General features: G+C 45.1%; 1 protein-coding gene across 1 annotated transcript in view; it reads right to left on the bottom strand.

Annotated features, from left to right (window-relative positions):
- Positions 1-1,539: 1,539 nt before the first annotated feature.
- The window catches only part of LOC145357900 (prolyl endopeptidase-like), a 33,152-nt gene continuing 13,195 nt past the window's right edge, over positions 1,540-21,496 (bottom strand). Inside the window, exons 8-15 of the mRNA XM_080211460.1 lie at positions 17,434-17,625; positions 17,159-17,356; positions 12,947-13,050; positions 11,313-11,449; positions 8,866-8,960; positions 6,160-6,291; positions 4,430-4,586; positions 1,540-3,385 (exon numbers count right to left, since the gene is read on the bottom strand). Coding sequence (XP_080067586.1) covers positions 3,094-3,385; positions 4,430-4,586; positions 6,160-6,291; positions 8,866-8,960; positions 11,313-11,449; positions 12,947-13,050; positions 17,159-17,356; positions 17,434-17,625 — 1,307 coding nt within the window. The 3' untranslated portion in view covers positions 1,540-3,093. The remainder of the gene's footprint in view (positions 3,386-4,429; positions 4,587-6,159; positions 6,292-8,865; positions 8,961-11,312; positions 11,450-12,946; positions 13,051-17,158; positions 17,357-17,433; positions 17,626-21,496) is intronic.

The raw sequence follows: 21,496 nt of genomic DNA, 5'->3' as shown, positions 1-21,496 counted from the left end.
TATATACCGTGTTTACCTTTTTTTTTGAACACATTTTTAAGACATTGTTTACAGATCAATGGATAAACCAAAGGATGTAATTGAGATTGTACAGGAAGTGACAGGAGAATGTAGCATCGTTTACTGCTAGTAACCAAAGCAATGCAGCCCCAATGGGTTACAACTGCTGTTGTGACTATGTTACGTTAAGGCTGTGTGAGGGGGCCATTGAGCGCCAGGGAACAATCCAGAACTGTAACACATTTTCAATAAGTGAATTATGACATGACTTGAAATGAAAATTGGATTAAAAAAAGGATTGTGTTTTGTGTACATTTTCTTGTTGTGTTTTTTTTCCAAATCCCATGACTGTAAACTTTTAGAAACAAAACCTTGTGTGGCATTAATGGTGCAGTGAGAGAAATGATTTGCATTTAGATGGCACTTTTCACAGCCTCAGGCTGTCTCAAGTGCTTTACAGCCAAAAGACTTTTAGTGTCGCCCACATTACAATGTAACCAATGTAACCACAAGTGACAAAGTTGCACAGAGCCAGTTCCCACAAACAGAAATGAAATAATGAGGGGGAGGCAATGGACTAATGGTATTATCGCTAGAATATTAATTTCAGAAATTAAGCTTATGTTCTGGGGACCTATGTTCTAATCCCACCTCGGCAAGTGGTGGAAAATAGAACATAGATCAGTACAGTAAATACAGGCCCTTCAGCCCTCAATGTTGTGCCGAGCTATGTCCAATCCCAAGATCAAGCTATCCCACTCCCTGTAATTCTGGTGTGCTCCATGTGCCTATCCAATAACCGCTTGGAAGTTCCTAAAGTGTCCGACTCCACTATCACAGCAGGCTGTCTATTCCACACCCCAACCACCCTCTGAGTAAAGAATCTACCTCGGACATCCCTCCTATATCTCCCACCATGAACCTTATAGTTATGCCCCTTATATGAAAATCATTATTCATATGAAAATGAATTTAATTTAAAAAAATCTTGAATTAAGAGTCTGCTGATGACTGTGAAACCATTGTCAACTGTCAGAAAAACCAATCTGCTTCACTAATGTCCTTTAGGGGAGGAAATCTGTTGTCCTTACCTACATGTGACTCCAGAGCCAACGGCAATATGGCTGACTCTCAACTGCCCACGGGCAATTAGGGATGGGCAATAAATGCTGACCAGCCAGCAATGCCCACATTCCAAGAATACATTTTTTAAAAGTCAGATAACCTCTCTTTAGATGATTCTGTTGGTTAAATGATCGATATTGGCTTGGATACTAGACCTCCCCCCACTCTGGTTCAAACAGTTTTGGGAGAACCACCGGGCCAGACCTGAAGATTCAAACATATCAGACTTGTCTCCCCTTCTCATACCCATCTATCCCTTTATCTTGCCATAGAGCCACTGAGTTCCCTCTACATATGGCTGACATTATCTCCATCTCCTGTGCATCCTTGAACAACATATTGTGTATTTTCACCACACTCCCTGCTTACTTCAGATTTCCAATATTCATAATTATTTTAAAAAGAAAAGTTGACACAGTGTGATTATTTATTTCATTGTTTGGTCAGACACAATCTCAGACAAATGCAGTGCACAAATTATTGGATTCAGCGTCACCAATACAAGTGTTAGCAGTGGTTCAAGAATGTATAACTCAATGTTAGAGTGAATGCCCCAATCAAGACAAAAAGATTTACATTTATATAGAGTCTTTCATAACCTCAGAATATTCCAAACACTTCATTGCCGATGAAGTACTTTTTGATCTTTTTTAGAATTCGTTCATGGGATGTGGGTGTTGCTGGTTAGGCCAGCATTTATTGCCCATCTCCAGTTGCCCTTGAGAAGGTGGTAGTGAGCTGCCTTCTCGAATTGCTGCAATCCCAAAGATGTAGGTCCACCCATAGTGCTGTTAGACAGGGAGTTCCAGAATTTCCAGTAACCACCGTTGCAACGTAAGAAATGTGATAGCTATTCTTGCACAGCAAACTCCCATGAACAGCAATGAAGTTAAGTGAGAAGATCACCTGTTGTAATGATGTTGAGTGAGGGAGAATCACTGGCTAGGAGACCGGGTAGAATTTCTCTGCCCTTCAAAGCGTTATGGGGTCTTTAACATTTACCGAGAGCGGATATGGGACTACGGCATGTTTTAGACGAGGAATCAGCTTAACATTTTGATTGAACCTAGGTCTCTGAATCCAGCAACAAACAGTGGAACTGACTGCAAAACACAAGTTTATATACCATCCTGTACAGATGTAAATGTTCCAAACTACCTGCTCCACTATGGGTGAACAGCAAACATCGGGAAGGAGAGAATTTAATGGAGAAGGTCAGACCCACATTTTAAGGAGATTTTTTTTGAAGAATGGCAGAAAGTTTGCAAAATTGGGGGCATGGGTGGTAAGTGATTTGGAAATAGAATTTCAGAGTGCCTCAGGGGTACGTTACTGAGGGTGGAGCAGTGGGCAGGTTCGAAATAGCAACATTGGAGTTGTACCTGTCTTCTCAACCAGTGTGTGAACATACAAATGGTGGGTAGGGATAATCCAACTAATCCATCAAGTCTACCCCACACTCTTAAGTGGAATAGCGTAGGTGTAAAGTTACTGGTCTAGTAATCCAGAGGCCAAGGCTGAAGCTCTGGAGATACAAGTTTTAATCCCACTTATAGCAGTTGAGAGAATTTTAATTCAATTAATTATTAAAATCTGGAATAAAGTGCTAGTCGCATCAGTACTCGTCAGGAAACTACTGGTGTGTTGCTAAAAACCCTTCTGGTTCACTAATGCCTTTCGGGGGAGGAAATTACTAACAGCACTTGCAGCCTCTGCACAAATAAAGTAAATTGCTAAAGTATTGAGGTTTGACACCTGTGCCGTACCACGGTGGCCGTGTAATTTTTTGGGAGATGCAAAAAAAATCAAAACAGGAAAAAACTCTCTGAACCTCCCCATCAGGTAATGGGAACACAGGTCAAGAAACAAAGCACAGAAAAGAAAGAGTGGGGAGATTATGAATTAAAACAATCAAGTGTATCAGTCTGCTTCTTAAAACCAGTGGTCTGATGTGACTTCAGGCCTCCCTCACTCGCTCCAGTCCAGCTTCAAGGTTTCGGCAATGAAGGCAAAGATGTCTGTCTCTTCTTCAATCACCTTGGTGGTGGGTTTTCCAGCCCCGTGCCCAGATTTGGTGTCGATCCTGATGAGGAGAGGGTTTTTCTGATGGGGACTGCGCCCCACTATGTGCTGCATGGTAGCGATAAACTTCAGAGAGTGGAGAGGCACCACCCGGTCGTCATGGTCAGCAGTGAGCAGCAGCATGGCTGGGTACTGAACACCTCCCTCTGGTGCCCTGATATTGTGCAGTGGAGAATACCTGGTGAGAGAAAGAAAGAATCAATAACCCTTAGTGTTAAAAGATTCCCGCTTCCACTCCACCTCTTTGTTTGGTAGCCATGTGGAGATGCTGGTGTTGGACTGGGGTGGCCACATTAAGAAGTCTCACAACATCAGGTTAAAGTCCAACAGGGAAAGAGAAAATGCTGGAAAATCTCAGCAGGTCTGACCTTTCAAGTTCAGATGACCTGTTTTCTCTTTTCTCTCCTTACAGATGCTGTCAGGCCTGCTGAGATTTTCCAGCATTTTCTTTTTTGCTTTCAGATTGCCGCATCTGCAGTAATTTGCTTTCATTAAAGTTCAACAGGTTTACCTGGGATCACGAACTTTCGGAGTGCTGCTCCTTCGTGAGGTGAGTGGCTCGCCTGAGGAAGGAACAATGCTCCAAAAGCTCGTGATACCAAATAAACCTGTTGAACTTTAATGAAAGCAAATTACTGCGGATGCAGGAATCTGAAAGCAAAAAAGAAAATCCCGGAAAATCTCAGCAGGTCTGACAGCAAATAAACCTGTTGGATTTTAACCTGGTGTTGTGAGCCTTCCTGTTGTTTGGTAATGGCTCTGAAATTGACCTCATCGCCAAGTGGGCAAGGAATATGGTTAAAAAGTCAGCCAGGGTCCTAACTCAAAAATGCACATATGCAAAGGTGCGGAGGTGGGAGTGGGGGGGAGAGAATGGGATTAGATGAACTGTGACCACATCTTCCAGTCTTTGAATCTTGTGCTCCACAGTCACCTGTTAGATAAAGTAACCAGAGGACAGTCCAGCCATGGAACTGAACCCCAGCAATAGTACTCCAGTGACAAACAGTATCCATGGAGTCGTACTCCCCCGAAATTCAACTGAGGGGCTCTGTCACAATAGAGTTATTACATTAGAGGGGCTCTGCCATATTAGAGTTTCAAAGAGTTCCCTGCAATGGATAGCACATGTTTACGGAATGTGTTATTGGCACCAGCTCCATGCCTAATGATATCTGAGGCATCAGGGCAAAGATACAAGTCATCCCCAGAGCTCACTCACTTGAAGAGCCAGTCAAACTGCTCCTTTTGATCGGAACAGCCAAAGTCGGAGGTCCAGGCGTGGCCGATGGTAAACTTGTGGAATTTGAGCATGTCCATCACGCCAACTTCAACAACCGCACAGCCGAACAGATCAGGCCGCTGGTTCATGCACGCACCTGCCGGAGAGATACTGCAATGAAAAAGTGCTTAGATATCACTGAGTATAATCGAGGGAGGTCAGGCAGCTCATTTAATTCTACCTTCCATAAAAGCCCACTGTTCGCCCATCACGACTCCTGTCTCTCTCCAAACGGCATGTTGGCATAGTGGTTAGCACTGCTGCCTCACAGCGCCTGGCTTCTGAGTTCAATTTTGGCCTCGGGTGGAATTTGCACTTTCTTCCCGTGTGTGTGTGGCTCTCCTCCGGGTGCTCCGGATTTCCTCCCATTGTCTAAAGATGTGTGGGTTAGGTCGATTGGCCGTGCTAAGTTGCCCCTTACATGAATTAGCCATGGTAAATGTGGAGGTTACAGGGATAGGTTTGGGGAAAGGGTGCTCTGTCAGAGAGAGTCAGTGCAGACTTGATGGGTTGGATGGCCTCCTGCATTAACACAAGGACATAAGAAATAGGAGCAGGAGTAGGCCATCTAGCCCTCCGAGCCTGCCCCGCCATTCAATAAGATCATGGCTGATCTGTTGTGGCTCAGTTCCGTATTCCTGCCCTCTCCCCATAACCCTTAATCCCCTCGCTTATCAAAAACCCATCAACATGCGTCTTAAAAATATTTAGCGAGGCAGCCTCCACCACCTCAACGGGCAGAGAATTCCAGAGATTCACCACCCTTTGAGTGAAGAAGTTCCTCCTCAACTCCGTTCTAAACCGCCCCCCCTTTATCTTGAGGCTGTGCCCCCTAGTCCTACTGTCCTTTCTGAGCGGGAAGAGTCTCTCCACCTCTATCCTATCCATCCCATTCATCATCTTATACGTCTCAATGAGATCTCCCCTCATTCTTCTAAACTCTAACGAGTACAAGCCTAGTTTAATGTATGACTCAGATCTTTTTTTCATTCCTGACTCAAAACTATTCCAGGAAATAATCACACTTCATGTGAGATACTTCTCAAATCCTTGTTGAACTTGCCTTTCGCCAGTCCGTAAGTCTGCTTTCCTTGTACTTAACTTGAAATAATGCTCAGGATTAACATTCTCTATACTGCCTGGTCTTTCATACAATTCTATCATGGCCCTTTGGTTAAAAAGCTTCTCTCGCTTTCTCTCCATTGCTGTGTCCATTGATAATAGGGATTAGTTTGTGCCTCTTTGATGCATTATGTGCAGAGCTTGGCTTTTGCCTTGCTAGAGTTAAATGTAATACTAATTCCAGTACCACAGAGCATCAGACAGCATTCAACAGAAATCTACTGGATCTGGCAACAGATATCAATCCTGATGTTGCCAAAATCTTCACAAATGCACTTTCCAACAGGAACCAATAGATGGCAATCTGGAACTGATATTCTTGTACCGTCTCACACACCAGGATTTGCTAAAGCTGATAACAGTATCTGCCATAAACTGCAGTCTGATGCATTGACTAGGATTGGTCCGTGATCACTTCTGGGCTGAATGGTTCAGTTCCAGGGCAGTTTAGTTGGGGACTTCCCTTGGGCCTTGTACAAGGTGACCCTCCGTATTATATATCATCAGGGCTGACCTTACTCAGCCAAGGTCTGCCTGAGGCTCCTTACCGACCAGCAGGCCCCCGTTGGAGCCTCCATTGATGGTGAGCTTCTCCTTGCAGGTGAATCCCTCCTGGATCAGGTACTCGGCTGCACTCTGGAAATCATCGAAACAGTTCTGCTTCTTATCCAGAATCCCAGCTGCAGAAAATTAAAACAGAAGCAGGTCACACACAGGATGGGAGTAAAACACAGTGGGTGGAATGTAACACCCTCTCCTCCCATGCGATGAGTTGTGGTCGTTGGGGTACTTAATTGGGTGGGAGAGTATCATAGAACCCTACAGAGCAGAAAGAGGCCCTTCGGCCCATCGAGTCTGCACTGAACACAATCCCACTCAGGCCCTACCCCCATATCCCTACATATTATAGCCAGAAATCCCTCTAATCTACGCATCCCTGGACACTAAGGGGCAATTTCTTAGCATGGCCAATCAACCTAACCCACACATCTTTGGACGGTGGGAGGAAACCGGAGTACCCAGAGGAAACCCAGGAAGACACGAGGGGGCGGGAAGACAGTAGCTGTCTTCTAGCCCCCACTCTGATTAACTCCATAGATGGCATTCTTGCGTCGTGGTCAATTAACCCCATGGTAACTAAACAGCTCATCATGAGGGAGACAGGACAAATAAATTCTTGCAGGTTTACTTGTGGGCTCCATTGCTTAAATGATCTAGAACTGGGGGCCACCTTTTAAAAATAAGTGCTCGCCTGTTTAATGCAGAGATAAGAGACAGTGGGTGCGATCTTACCGGCTGTTCACACCACGCTCCTGCTACAGTGAGGCCAGAGAACTTGACAGCCAGCCAAATCTCCGTTCGCCACAGCAGGATGGGAAAATCCCCCTGGAGTGAATGGTGGTAACATTCCGGCCTTTTTCTCTCAAGAGGGTCACGTGTCTTTGGATTTTCTTCCTCAGAAGGTGGTGGCAGCGGAATCTTCGAATGTTATTAAGACAAAGCTCGATCGATTTTTAATTAACAAACAGCTGAAAAGTTTCAGGGGTTGACAGGAATGTGGGATAGAGGTCACAATCTGATCGGCCATGACCTTACTGAATGGAGCAGCAGGCTGGGAAGTGGGAACAGGTGCACTGAGAACCAGCCCTCGACCCCCGATTCCACAACCCATGCCGCTCCCCTGCCATGACTCAACTGTGCCCTGGGATCCAGCGATGATCCTAGATCTTGGGTGGCTTATTGACAGCGGACATTGGGCGAAATTCTCCAGCCACGCTGGTCTAAAAGCTGGAAATTCCCACCTGACTGTCAATGGCGTTTCATATTCTCCGCAACCCGCTAAAATTCCAGTGGTGGGCAGGATGGGAGAATTCTGGCCACTGTCTCCCCAGTGCCAATGCCATTCTGTACAGTTGTCAGCCTTCGATTCGACAGCAGCTCTCAACGGGCAAGACTTCTGCCAAGTGCAATCTAAGTAGGTTCACTGAAACTTCCTTAGGGAAAATGTGGGGCTCTTGCCAGCTTTCTAGCTTGGTGGGCAGAACCTTTGTAACCTCCATTAAATATTGCCAAGTGATACTGTTCCCACGTATGTGTCATAGGGTGAAGGGTTCAAGCCCACAGTCCCAAAGAATTTCCTCTTTAAATTTTGGTTTGACATTTTGTGAGGGGAATCGTACTGGGTTAGGTCAGAATGATCAGTAAGTGAAGGATAGTATTACTGCCTCTTGAGTCTGAAGGGCTGGGTCCCTCCAGCCTTCCTTAGCGAGTAGAGATGAAGGGCCTGGATTGAGGTCCCCTGGGGGAACTTGTGTCTGACGGGTGTGAATGTAATCTATCCCCCCATGTCCCCTATCAGAAAGTTTAGGTCGGCTCTTTATCCTTGGCTGCAACCCAACCTAAGGAAAGGTACTCAGGGAATCCCTGTGAAACCACCTCAGAAATTGTTCCTTTGTAAATGGCTCAAGAACCTCGTGTGTGTCACTTGGCTGGGACCAGCCCCAAGGGCAGAACTCCATGGATGGATGGATATTTGGGATATCTCCCTGGCGGGCTCTGTGGTAGAGTGTGCAGTATTGTCCCTCCAAATCAGAGCTTATCCCAGCATGACACACATTGGTCAGTCCCTCACCGTCACTGGGCTAAATCCTGAAATTCCCACCCTACGGCATTATGGGAACTACATTTCCACCAGTGGTTCAACAAGAGGGCACATCACCAACTTCATGGGATGACAGAGGAAAACTTGAAATGGATTCTTAATGTAAACAGTTGTTGGAAAGCATTGTTTGAAAAAGGATTTCAAAGTGTGTCCTTCTGAGTGTGGAGTTTAGAAACTCTCACATGATAATCATTTGGGGAGATATCATTTGGAGAGAAATCCACGGAATATCAATTGAGTGGCTTCAGCAATTTGGTTTCAGAATGGAGTGTTAAGGGTCAGCCATGTTGCTGACAGACAGAAATAACACTTGGGTCTAGACTAGTTAAAAAGAGTAGGTTGCCTTCCTCAAGGAACAGCAGTGAATTGGGTTTTTACATCATTCCTGTTGACTTTATTGATACCATTGGCATTCAAATTCTCACACTGTTATGGTTGGATTTGAACACAAGCTCTTTGAATCATCAGTTCAGGTCTGCTAGGCTGGTAATAATCGCAGTGTCATAACCATGACAATACTGTACCTAGTTGAATGCACAAAATTAAGTGAAGTGAATCCAAGGTGAAGGATAGATTGTCAGGAACCTCTTACCTTGGTGCCAGGTTTCTCCATACTCTCCTCCTCCTCGTATATTGGCCACGGCAAGGATTCCACCCAGGTGCCTGACAAAAATGAGGTACGCAACGCTGGAAACACAGTAAGGGAAGTAAGAAAGTGTGAGATGATTAAACAATTATTCTACAATCCATAACAGTGGTCTACTATGAACTAAGGCAAGGTTGAACACAGGCCTAGACTTTCAGACGGAAGGAACTCGCTCAGGATTTGAAGTGCTGCGCATGTCAGTAACCACAACCTAATATCATTTGCTGATGGAATCATTTCAAGTGGTGACGCCTTAATCAGTGATTTGAAATAAGGACTTGCATTCTTATTTGCACTTTCACCAGCTCAGGGACCGCTAGAGCATTTTACAGCTAAGTGCATTACTACTCAAATATAACCACAGATGTAAACAAGGGAACACGGCAGCCAATTTATTCACAGGCAAGAAGGAGATTGGGCAAGGAGACTCATACATGGGTATGGAAGTCTCTTTGATTTATCCAAATGAGTGGAATATCCAAATTGCTCACATGCAACAACAACTTGCCTTTATATAGCACGTTCAACACAGTAAAACGTCATGTGTTTGCGCAGCAAACTCCCACAGACAGCAATGAGATAAATGACCAGGTAGTTAGTTTCTGCAATGTTGGTTGAGGGATAAATCTTTGCCAGAACAGCAGGAAAAACTCCCTCGCTCTTCTCTGAATAGTGCCTTGATAGGGTTCCACAACTGGCCTCAGAACCCCTCAGGCAGCAAGGAGAGAAAGCGGTCAGGGATCCAGCTCAGATTCACTGGTTTTGACCTCCTTTCTCCACGCCCAGGTTCATGATGAAGAATGTGCGAATTAAAAATCTAATGATGACCAGGAAACCATTCTTACAAAAACCTATCTGGTTCACCAATGTCTTTTAGGAAAGGAAATCTGCCATCCTTATCTGGTCTGGCCTACATGTGACTCCAGAGCCACAGCAATGTGGCTCTGGAGTCAAAGCCCACTGAAATGGACAGCAATTGGTGAGGCTGCAGCTGGAGTACTGTGTGCAGTTTTGGGCGCCGCACCTGCGCAAAGATATTTTGGCCTTGGAGGGAGTGCAGAGGAGGTTTACTAGGCTGATACCGGAGTTGAGGGGGTTGAGCTATGAGGAGAGGCTGAATAAACTAGGCTTGTACTCGTTAGAGTTTAGAAGAATGAGGGGAGATCTCATTGAGACGTATAAAATGATGAATGGGATGGATAGGATAGAGGTGGAGAGACTCTTCCCGCTCAGAAAGGACAGTAGGACTAGGGGGCACAGCCTCAAGATAAAGGGGGGGCGGTTTAGAACAGAGTTGAGGAGGAACTTCTTCAGTCAAAGGGTGGTGAATCTCTGGAATTCTCTGCCCGTTGAAGTGGTGGAGGCTGCCTCGCTAAATATTTTTAAGACGCGGGTTGATGGGTTTTTGATAAGAGAGGGGATTAAGGGTTATGGGGAGAGGGCGGGAAAGTGGAACTGAGCCACGACAGATCAGCCATGATCTTATTGAATGGCGGGGCAGGCTCGAAGGGCTAGATGGCCTACTCCTGCTCCTCTTTCTTATGACCTTATGACCAATTAGTGATGGGTAACAAATGCTGGCCCAGCCAGCGATGCCCACATCTCATTAAGGAATAAAGAGGAAAAAAAATTGGGTTAACATCATTGGAACAGCAGTGGACTATTCAGCCCCTTGAGTCTGTCCCGTCATTCAGATAGATCATTGCTGATCTGTATTTGAATTCCAATGAACTGACTTTGATCCGTGTCCCTTGATGCATTTACCCAAAAACCTCTGTCAATATCAACCTGAAAGCTGCAACTGATCAACAGCATTCACAGTCTTTCAGGGGAGATGATTCCAGATTTCAGGGGAGATGATCCCAGATCTCTGGGGAGACGATCCCAGATTTCTACTAACTTAAGTGGGGAAAAAAAAATCCTGATTTTAATTCTGAATGGCCTAGTTCCAATGTTAATGCTATGTCCCCTTATTCTGAATTTTCCCACAAGAGGAAATAGTTTCTCTCAATACCCTATTGAATTCCTTAATGATGTTAAACATCTCAATTATCTCACCCCTCAGAGCTCTAAAGCCAACGATTACACTCTTAGTTTATGAAACTTATCCTCATAATTTAATTCTTTAAAACCCAGTATGAATCTGCACACTATTCACTCCAAGGCTAAGAACAGAATACTTGTTTCTTTATTTTTTTTCATGTAAAACCAATGGCCACAGATTTACAATCCCTGGCACAGCTTCTTGTGGATTTGAATGAATCCTCAGTCTCTGATAGGGACGGTAACTAAAGTTTCTGCCCAACAGATGTTCTCATGTTGAAGAGGGGGCCTGGAAGCTGTTCCTACGACAAGCCTCGCTGCAAAACAGCTCAACACTTCCAGTAACTTACTTGTAATATGGAGTTTGAGAAAGGTTGAATCCTCCATAGCCATGCAGGAATACTGGGTGGGAACCATCTCGTTTGATTCCTTTCTTGTGGACAATAAACATTGGGATCTTAGTCCCATCTTTACTCGGATAAAAAACCTTTGAGACAAAAATGTAACATCAGTGATGTAGCAAACACATATAAACCAATCAGAAACAGTGATGAAGATCAAAGCTGTATGTAACTCATTTCCAGTAACTGTCTTGCGCTTCTTCTGCTGAAGCTTCTAAATCTAGCGCCATGACTGTTCAACAGGAGGCACAGTCTTCCCCACACCATCATAGAATCACTACAGACAGAAGCCATTTGGCCCATCTAGTCTGCACTGGCCCTCCGACAGAGCATCCTACCTAGTCCCATAACCCTATGGATTTACTCCACTAATCCCTCTAACCAAATTATGGGGTAATTTAGCATAGCCAATCCACCTAACCTGCACATCTTTGGAGTATGGGAGGAAACCGGAGCACCTGGAGGAAACCCATGCAGGCATGGGGAGAATGTGCAGACTCTAACAGAGAGTCACCCAAGGCTGGAATTAAACCCAGGTCCCTAGCGCTTTGAGAAAGCAATGCTACCTGCTGTTTCACCATGCTGCCCTTGATCATCCTTTGGATACAAACCCACTCAAATGAACAGGAAGTTGGGAGCACTGCCTCTCTGATATCACCAGCTTTATATTCTCATTAAAATGCTCCCCACCCCCAACTGACAGGAGGAATCATGGCTGAGCTCAAACTTGTCTTCACCTAGCACATTCCTCCCTCCAAGGAGGAGACTAATGGACAGTGAGCAGAAACAGGAAACCTGGTCAATTCTATGCCTTCCTGACCCAGGGACAGAGTCCCATTGCTGCCTAGACAGTGGGGTAGAAAGTGAATCTTAAGGATTGAGCTGAAGGGTTTTCTCTGAATTAGAATTGGTTTTTAGTTCCTTGGGGCAGATGAGTCCCTTGGCTATCACATCAGTGAGAGAATTCCCGAGACTGCGTCTGCCCTGAAACTGCTGTTCACTGGCTCTAAGTTGTGACAATGTATTTCAAAGGATAAATCACACACTGATCTCTGAAGACAAACTTTCCCCAGTGCACTGGCTAATGGTTATCTCTCAATCAATATCACAAAAAACAGATGGATACAGTCACTATCACAATGTCTTTTGTTGCTGCAACATTTCCTGCATCACAACATTCGCTACACTTCAATACATCATTGGTCATAAAGCACTTTGGAACATCTTGATTGTGAAAGGTGCTATATAAATTCAAATCCTTTCCACCCTATCAGCATGGCTTTGTGATGTGAAGGACTCCCTACAGAAGTTAGCTCCTTGATACAAACTGGACACCCACAAAACTCAGAAGAATGAATTCAATTCAAACTTATCAATGCTATCAATATTTTACAAATGCAATTGCTGAAGAATTTCAGCAGGTTTGTGGCTGTCTGAAGGCTGCTTTTTAAGCTGGAACCCTTCATCAGGCTGCACCCTTGTTAGCCTACTCAACACAAACAGACCTGCTTCACTCTGACAACATCTCTTCTTATCTCAGGTACCCTGTTCTTTTTTTCAATCTCCTTATGTTAGTATCTCACCTGAACAACCTGATAGTCAGAAAAGTTGAAATCTTTGATCTCCACCTCCCTGAAGACCTTGGGTTCCAGGGTCTCTTTAGACAGGTCACAATGGTAGATGATTCCTGGGAGAGAATGCAAAAATCAAGTCCTTGTTTCACAATCTGCTTGGTCACCCATTTCGTCCATCAACTCTGTCTTCACTTCCCGCTGTCTCAGAAAAGTACCTAGACTAATCAAGGACCCCTTGCATCTTGGACATTCTCTCTTCCATCTTCTTCCACCAGGAAATAGATAAGAACACATACTAACCGACTATAGAACAGCTTCTCCCCTTCTGCCATCAGATGACTGAATGGACTTACCATATATCAAGCTGATCTTTCTCTACACCCTGTGAGTGCAATACTATATTCTGCATCCTCTCCTTTCCTTTTCCCTTATGTACTCTATGACCAGGATGCTTTGTCTGTATAGCTCGCAAGAAACAATACTTTTCACTGTATCCCAATATATGTGACAATAATAAATCAAATCAAATTCACTTTTGCTTTTATGAATACTTGTTTTCGGGATGCACAGTGGTTAGCACTGCTGCCTCACAGTGCCAGGGGCCCAGGTTTGATTCCCAGCTTGGGTCACTGTTTGTGTGGGGTTTACATGTTCTCTTTGTATCTATGTGGCTTTTCTCCCACAGTCCAAAGATGTGCAAGTTAGATTGATTAGCCATAGTAAATTGCTCCTTAGTGTCAGGGGGTTAGCAGGGTAAATAAGTAGGGTTATGGGGATAGGGCCTGGGTGTGATTGTGGCTGGCACAGATGGGCTGAATGGCCCCTTTCTGCACAGTTGGGATTCTATGATCCTGTGTGGTTGTTGATGATTCTCTGGCTTCTCCCAAACTGACAAAAACAAATAGCAAGTTTAGATAAGTCACACTGGTAGATGATTCCGGGGAGAGCAGCAAGTTTCTCCTGAGCCAGAAAGTTGTGGGTTTGAGTCCTGCTCTGGAAACTTGAGAACAAATTCTAGGCTGACATTTCCAACGCAGTGAAGAGGAAGAACTGCACTGTTGGAGGTACCATCATTTGGATGAGGTCCCATGTGCCTTATCAGGTGGATGTAATATATCCCGTGGCACGATTTGAAGACCATTTCCTAGTGTCCTGACCAATATTCACCCTTCAACCAACATCAACTTAATAGGGCATTTACAGTGTTTCTGGGATGTTGCTGCTGCTGATGGAGGTATTTTAGAACTAGTTTTGTGTAATGAGAAAGGGATATTTATAGGTTTGTAGTAAAGAATAGCCATATATGGCAAAATTTTACATTAAGTTTTATATTGAAAGCACAAAGCTGTTAATCTGAGCAAAGCAAATTGTGTAGGGAGCACCAATGAAGAAGTGACTAAAATAAAGCATGGCTGGAATGGAGGATTGTAGATATCACAGAATCCCTACAGGAGGAGACCATATCAAGCCTGTACTGACAACAATCCCAACTAGGTCCTGTCCCCCTAACTCCACATATTTACCCTGCTAATCCCCTGACACTAAGGGGCAATTTACCATGGCCAATCAACCTAACCTGCACATCTTTCGGACTGTGTGAGGAAACTGGAGCACCTGGAGGAAACCCATGCAGACACGGGGAGAATGTGCAAACTCCACACAGACAGTGACCTGAGGCCAGAATTGAACCTGGGTCCCTGGCGCTTTTGAGGCAACAGTGCTGACTACTGTGCCACCATGCTGCTCCACAAATCTTTAAGAGAGAGTTGATAAAGATGTTGGTTGAACAGTCAATAGCCAGAAGACAGAGAGTTAAGGTGATAGGCAAAAGACCCAGGGGCAACATGGGGAACAATGGTTAGAATTTGGATAAAGATTCTGATGTATCCTTCCAAAAGAAATTGGTTAAATACTTGAAGGAGAAAGAAAATGCACGGAAATGGGGAAAATGTGACTGAGTGGGACAAACTAGATTGCTCTTAGGAAGAGCAGGTGCAGACTTGATGGGCCAAATGGCCTCCTTCTGTGCTATATTATTCTATGCATTTCCTATATTACATCAATGTTTCTGAGTTGGCAACTGCTTTGGGGGCATCCTGAGGTCATGAAAATTACTGCAGAAATGTGAGTCCTTATTCACTCAGTTAAAATGACAATCTAGTTATGTACATTAGAAAACTGTGTACTTTAAATGTCTGCGAAGGAGGATTATCAGGGTCAGACTGATGATGACACAGGATGGAATGGTTAGGTTTTGCCAAGGATTTTTGGAGCATTACTGTCCAATGTCAGCCCGGGCAGCAGGCTTCAAAATCCATCCTCCATTACCTAAGCGGTTAGTACAGTGGTTAGCACTGCTGCCTCAGAGTGCCAGGGTCCCATATTCAATCCCAGGCTTGGGTACTGTCTGTGTGGAGTTTGCACATTCTCCCTGTGTCTGCGTGGGTTTCCTCCGGGTGCTCCAGTTTCCTCCCACACTCCAAAGATGTGTGGGTTAAGTTGATTGGCCATGCTAAATTGACCCTAGTGTCAGGCGGATTAGCAGGGTAAATATGTGGGGTTATGGGAATAGGGTCTGGGAGGGATTGTGGTCGGTGTAGACATCATGGGCCAAGTGGCCTCCTTCTGCACTGTATGGATTCTAAAATTGGGATATTGCTCTGGAGAAGGGGGGTTATTAAATGTCGGAAATATTAAAATGGAGTGGGGGCCTGACACCCCACCTCCTCCTCCCACTACCATTTCTGCTAACTGCAATGTTAACTTGTACACAGCAGGGTTGTCCTTTTGAAGTCAGTGGGGTTCTTCTATGAATATTCACATTGGGTCCCCAGAGCATCAACAGGATGTTTTCCTGTTGTCCTGGATAGAGGGAGGGGAAGGTGTGCCTGGAGCTAGTACAACAGGTTAGTGAGCAAGGCAGATGCTCCTCTACAAAGTTTAATTCTTCGCAACACTACGGACTTATCAAGCTTCCAATGTGAAGTCTGCTTGTTCCAATGAGAATTCTAGAATGACAAGGTTTCTCCCAGAAGACACATGAAGCACAACTTCTGAACATCTGTCCATCCTTACACTTTATGTCATACACCCATGAGTAATTAAGCTTCATAACCTCACACTTTCACAATCTCACCAGCTCACAAGATTGCCTGCCCTTTGTAAGAGATTACTGACAGGATTACATAAAGGTTATAGCACAGAAACAGACCATTTGGCCCAACAGGTCTTTGCCAGTGTTGATGCTCTACACGTGCCTCCTCCCATCCTATCACCAAAACCATCTATTCCTCTCTCCTCATGTGTTTATCTAACTTCTCCTTAAATGTATTTGTACTTTTTTTTTAATTGTGCATAGGATGTGGGTGTCATTGGCAAAGCATTCGCGGCCCATCCCTAATTGCCCCTGAACTGAATGGCTTGCTAGACTATGTTAAAGGGTAGTTAAGAGTCAACTATGTTGCTGTGGGTCTGGAGTCACATGTAGGCCAGACTGGATAAGGTCAGCAGATTTCCTTCCCTGAAGGGTATTAGTTTTCATAGCAATCAATGATCAATGCCATGGTCAGCATTACTGAGACAGGCTTTATATTCCAGATTTATTTAACGAATTTAAATTCCACCAGCTGCCATGGTGGGATTTGAACCCTTGCCCCAGAGCATTAGCCTAGACCTCTGGATTACTAGTCCAGTGACATCACTAGCACTACTCCACCATTTCCCCATTCACCTCATTTACATCCTCTGATAGCAAGTTCCACATTCTCACTACTGTCTGAATAAATATATTTCTCCAGAATCCCCTGCTGGATTTACTAGTGACTATTTTATACCTTTGGCCCCAAGATTTGATTTCTCCCACAAGCGGAAACACCTTTTCTATGTTTACCCTTTCATAACCTTAAGCAGCTCTTTCAGATCATCTCTCAGTCTTCTCTCTTTTAGAGAAGAGTCTCAGCCTGTTTAATTGTTTTGGATAGTTACAATCTCTGGACTCTGGCATTATCCCGGTCATTTATTTTGTACTTTTACCAACACTTCTGTATCTTTGTTTTACAGAACTGTGCCAGTGCGGCAAGTAAGGTCTAACCATGAACCAATTCAAGATTAATTTTATTCTTCTAGACGTGGTTTTCTTTTATTTAGTGCCCTTAAGAGACCATGATATTATTTTTACTATTTTGTGTATCTCTGTACAATCAACCTCTCTGTGAATTGTACCTGGGGTCAAGTAGGAGGTGAACTGGTAGAAGATTTCTGTATTCTTCTTCCGGCCACTATATCCACTGATGCTGCCAACATCCAGCGGAAGGTCCTTGAGGAAGGTTCCAGTGGCAAGGTCGTACAGCTGGAGGACGTCCTTCACGTCCTTTAAGTAATTCAAGACCAGGAATTTGTAATTGACGCAGGTTGCCCAATCTGAAATGCAGAGACACGCCGTTTGATAAGGGTACAAACTTCCAACTGCTGTGGAAAAGTGATGGGAATGGGCTTACCCAAGACATCTTTTGGGTGCTGGGGAATCAGCTGCTTCCACTGTGAAGGATCCGGCTGCTCCAGGTTGATGTTGAGGACTCGGTAGCAAGGGGCATCCAGGTTAGTTCGGAATGAGAACACAGGTCCTTCATTCGTGACGTAGTTGTACTCAGCGTCAAAGTTGTCGATCAGTTTAACCCAGGGCAAGAGGCCTGTCAAAATTATGCCAGGAGGTGTGAAAACAATCAAATTATAAAGAACAATAGCAACCATCAAGCAAAGAGCAGGAGTAGGCCATTCAGCCCCTCAAGCCTGCTCTGCCATTTAATAAGATCAAGGCTGATCAGAAAGGAACCTCCAATCTACACTTCACCTTTCCCCTGATAACTTATCACCTCTCCCCCCCGCAACTCCCTTGCTTACCAACAATCTATTCACACCCGCCTTCAAAATATTCATAGACTCTCCTTCCACCATCTTTTCAGGAGGAAAATTCCAAAGACTCAGAACCTTCTGAGTGAAAAAAATTCATCTCATCTCAGTTTTAAATGAACGACCCATTATTTTTAAGCAGTTATCCCACCTCCCACAGAAGAAAACATCCCAAGGCATTTTATAGGAGAATTATTAATTAGAGCTTGACAGTAAATCAAAGGAGAAAGTATGAGGGAAGGTGTCCAAAACCTTGACCAAAGACATAGGTTTTAAGGAGCATTTTCAAATAGGGGAAAGAGGCTAACGAAATTTGGCATGTTCGCTACTTTTACCAACTTGCACCATAGAAAGCATTCTTTCTGGTTGTATCTCTGTAAAGGCTCGTGCTCTGTCCAAGACTGCAAGAAATGACAAAGGGTTGTGGACATAGCCCAGCCCATCACACAAACCAGCCTCCCATTCATTGACTCTGTCTACACTTCCCGCTAATTTGGAAAAGTAGCCAGCATAATCAATTGCTCCATGCATCCTGGACATACTCTCTTCCACCTTCTTCTGTCAGGGAAAAGATACAAAAGTCTGAGAAAACATACCAAATGACTCAAAACAGCTTCATCCCTGCTGCCATCAAATTTTTGAATGGACCTACCTTATATTAAGCTCATCTTTCTCTATACTCTAGCTATGATTGTAACACTAAGTTCTGCATCCTCTCCTTTCCTTCTCCCCTTGGTACTCTTTGAATGGTATGTTTTGTCTGTATAGTGTACAAGAAACAATACTTATACTGTATCCCAATATATGTGACAAAAATAAATCAAATCAAAACAAATCAGGGTTGTGAGGCAGAAAGGATTAGGGACGATTCCAGAACATTGGGCCTAAACAGCTGAAGGTTATGGCCACCAACGGTGAGGCAATGAAGCTCAGGAATGCACGATGTGCCAGAATTTGGAGAGTGCAGTTATCTTGGAGGGTGTTCGAGCGGGAGAAGGTTACAGAGGTAAGGAGGACTGAGGCCAGGAGGGATTTGAACACCACTGGGGCCTGAATTTTCATAACGGTGGAGAGCCAACTGTTGCAATGAGGGCAGAAGTCAGTGCGATACAAATGGGATTTTGCTGCACCAGCTGACTTTCATTCTTTGATGACTCGGTAGCCTTGCTACCAATGATGAGGTTGCCTCACCACCGGTGGCCCTAGCCTTCAGCTGTTTAGACCCAATGTTCTGGAATCATCCCTAATCCTTTCTGCCTCACAACCCTGATTTGATTTGGTTTATTATTGTCATATGTTTTGGGATACAGTAAAAAGTATTGTTTCTTGTACACTATACAGACAAAACATACCATTCAAAGAACATAAGAAATAGGAGCAGGAGTAGGCCAACTAGCCCTTCGAGCCTGCCCCGCCATTCAATAAGATCATGGCTGATCTGTCGTGGCTCAGTTCCACATTCCCGCCCTCTCCCCATAACCCATCAAAAACCCATCAACCCACGTCTTAAAAATATTTGGCGAGGCAGCCTCCACCACTTCAACGGGCAGAGAATTCCAGAGATTCACCACCCTTTGAGTGAAGAAGTTCCTCCTCAACTCTGTTCTAAACCACCCCCCCTCTATCTTGAGGCTATGCCCCCTAGTCCTACTATCCTTTCTGAGCGGGAAGAGTCTCTCCACCTCTATCCTATCCATCCCATTCATCATCTTACACGTCTCAATGAGATCTCCCCCATTCTTCTAAACTCTAACGAGTACAAGCCTAATCTATTCAGCCTCGCCTCATAGCTCAACCCCCTCAACTCCGGCATCAGCTTAGTAAACCTCCTCTGCACTCCCTCCAAGGCCAAAATATCCTTGCGTAAGTACGGCGCCCAAAACTGCACACAGTACTCCAGCTGCGGCCTCACCAATGCCCTATACAGCTGCAGCAAGACCTCCCTACTTTTATATTCAATCCCCCTCGCGATGAAGGCCAGCATCCCATTCGCCTTCCTGACCACCTGTTGCACCTGCAAGCTGGGTTTTTGCGACTCATGCACAAGGACCCCGAGGTCCCTCTGCACCGTCGCCTGCTGCAGTTTTTCTCCACGTAAGTAATAATCCTTCCTACCATTATTCCTACCAAAGTGGACCACCTCGCACTTGCCAACATTAAATTCCATTTGCCATTTCCTGGCCCATTCGCCCAGCCTATCTAGATCCTTCTGTAGACTCTCCCCACCCTCCGCACAATTTGCCTTTCCACCAATCTTGGTGTCATCAGCAAATTTCAACACCCTACACTCGGTTCCCTCCTCCAGATCATCTATATAAATGGTAAATAGCTGAGGCCCCAGCACCGACCCCTGGGGCACTCCACTAGTCACCATCCGCCAATCCGAATAGCACCCATTGACCCCCACCCTCTGCCTCCTATTTGACAACCAGTCCTCTATCCACGCTAACACCCTACCCCCAACTCCATGCCCCCTGACCTTCTGCAATAACCTCTTGTGAGGTACCTTGTCAAACGCCTTCTGAAAATCAAGAAAGACCACATCCACCATTCCATTGTTTGCTGGAGCAGACGAGTGAAGGAGCAGAGAGAGAGATAAGGTTTTACCTGTTAAAAACCTGTTTAAATAAGTTTAAAGCACTTTGTTCTTTGTAGAACTGTTTAAAGCATTTATTTATTGTATTTACTGCTTTAAGAATTCTGAGGGAGTGGTTAGTAGGAGTTGTGGGCCAGACAGCTTTAAATCAGTGCCAGGTTTAACAGGAGGCCTGGTGTAGACAGCGGGCAGCGTCGGAGCAGGAAGTAGAGTGAGCAATTAGGGCTTAAAATCAAAAGGGCTTGGGAGAAAAAGGGCCAGGTGAGTTCGTGTGGAAATTTTCAACATTACTGCACTGAATAATGGAGGGGCATGTGATGTGTGGTTTCTGTATGATGTGGGAACTGGTGGACCCCAGGGTCCTCCCCAGTGACCATGTCTGCAGTAAGTGCAGGTTGCTGGAGGAGCTCCAGCTCAAGGTAGATGAGCTGGCCTCTGAGCTACGGACGCTGAGGCTCATCAGGGGGAGAAAGGGTGCCATTGTCAATGGGGTGCAAGTGACATCCACCCCCCCCTAGACTGGCTAACTCTAAGGGTCAGGAACAAGAGGGGGCTGCTGAGAGGAGGAAGGAGGGTGGGGAGAGGAGGACTCAGCCTCTCAAGCTGCATAACAGGTTTGAGGTTCTTGCTTCCAGTCTGGAAGAGGACGAGGCAGGTGAGGTTGGTGAGCAGACTGCACACGGTACAGTGATGCAGCAGGACATAGGCAAAGAGAAGGGGAAAAGGAATGTAGCAGTGATTGGGGATAGTGGGGTGAAGGGTATTGACACTGTCCTTTGTCACAATGACAAAGTGCACAGAAGGGTGTGTTGTCTGCCTGGTGCTCGGGTCCGGGATGTCGCATCTGGGCTGCAGAGGAACCTGGAGTGGGAGGGTGAGAATCCGGTCGTAGTGGTTCATGTGGGTGCCGACGACGTAGGCAAAATGCAAACTGAGGATCTGGGGAGGGAGTATGAAAAGCTGGGAGTGGAATTAAAAAGTAGAACCGACAAGGTGATTATCTCTGGGCTACTGCCTGAACCGAGTGCAGACGGGCGTAGGGTTGATAGGATTAA

This window comes from Carcharhinus amblyrhynchos, chromosome 24 (assembly GCF_965287045.1).
Source record: "Carcharhinus amblyrhynchos chromosome 24, sCarAmb.v2.hapA, whole genome shotgun sequence".
NCBI lineage: Eukaryota > Metazoa > Chordata > Chondrichthyes > Carcharhiniformes > Carcharhinidae > Carcharhinus > Carcharhinus amblyrhynchos.
This window is presented reverse-complemented; position numbering and strand designations above follow the sequence as displayed.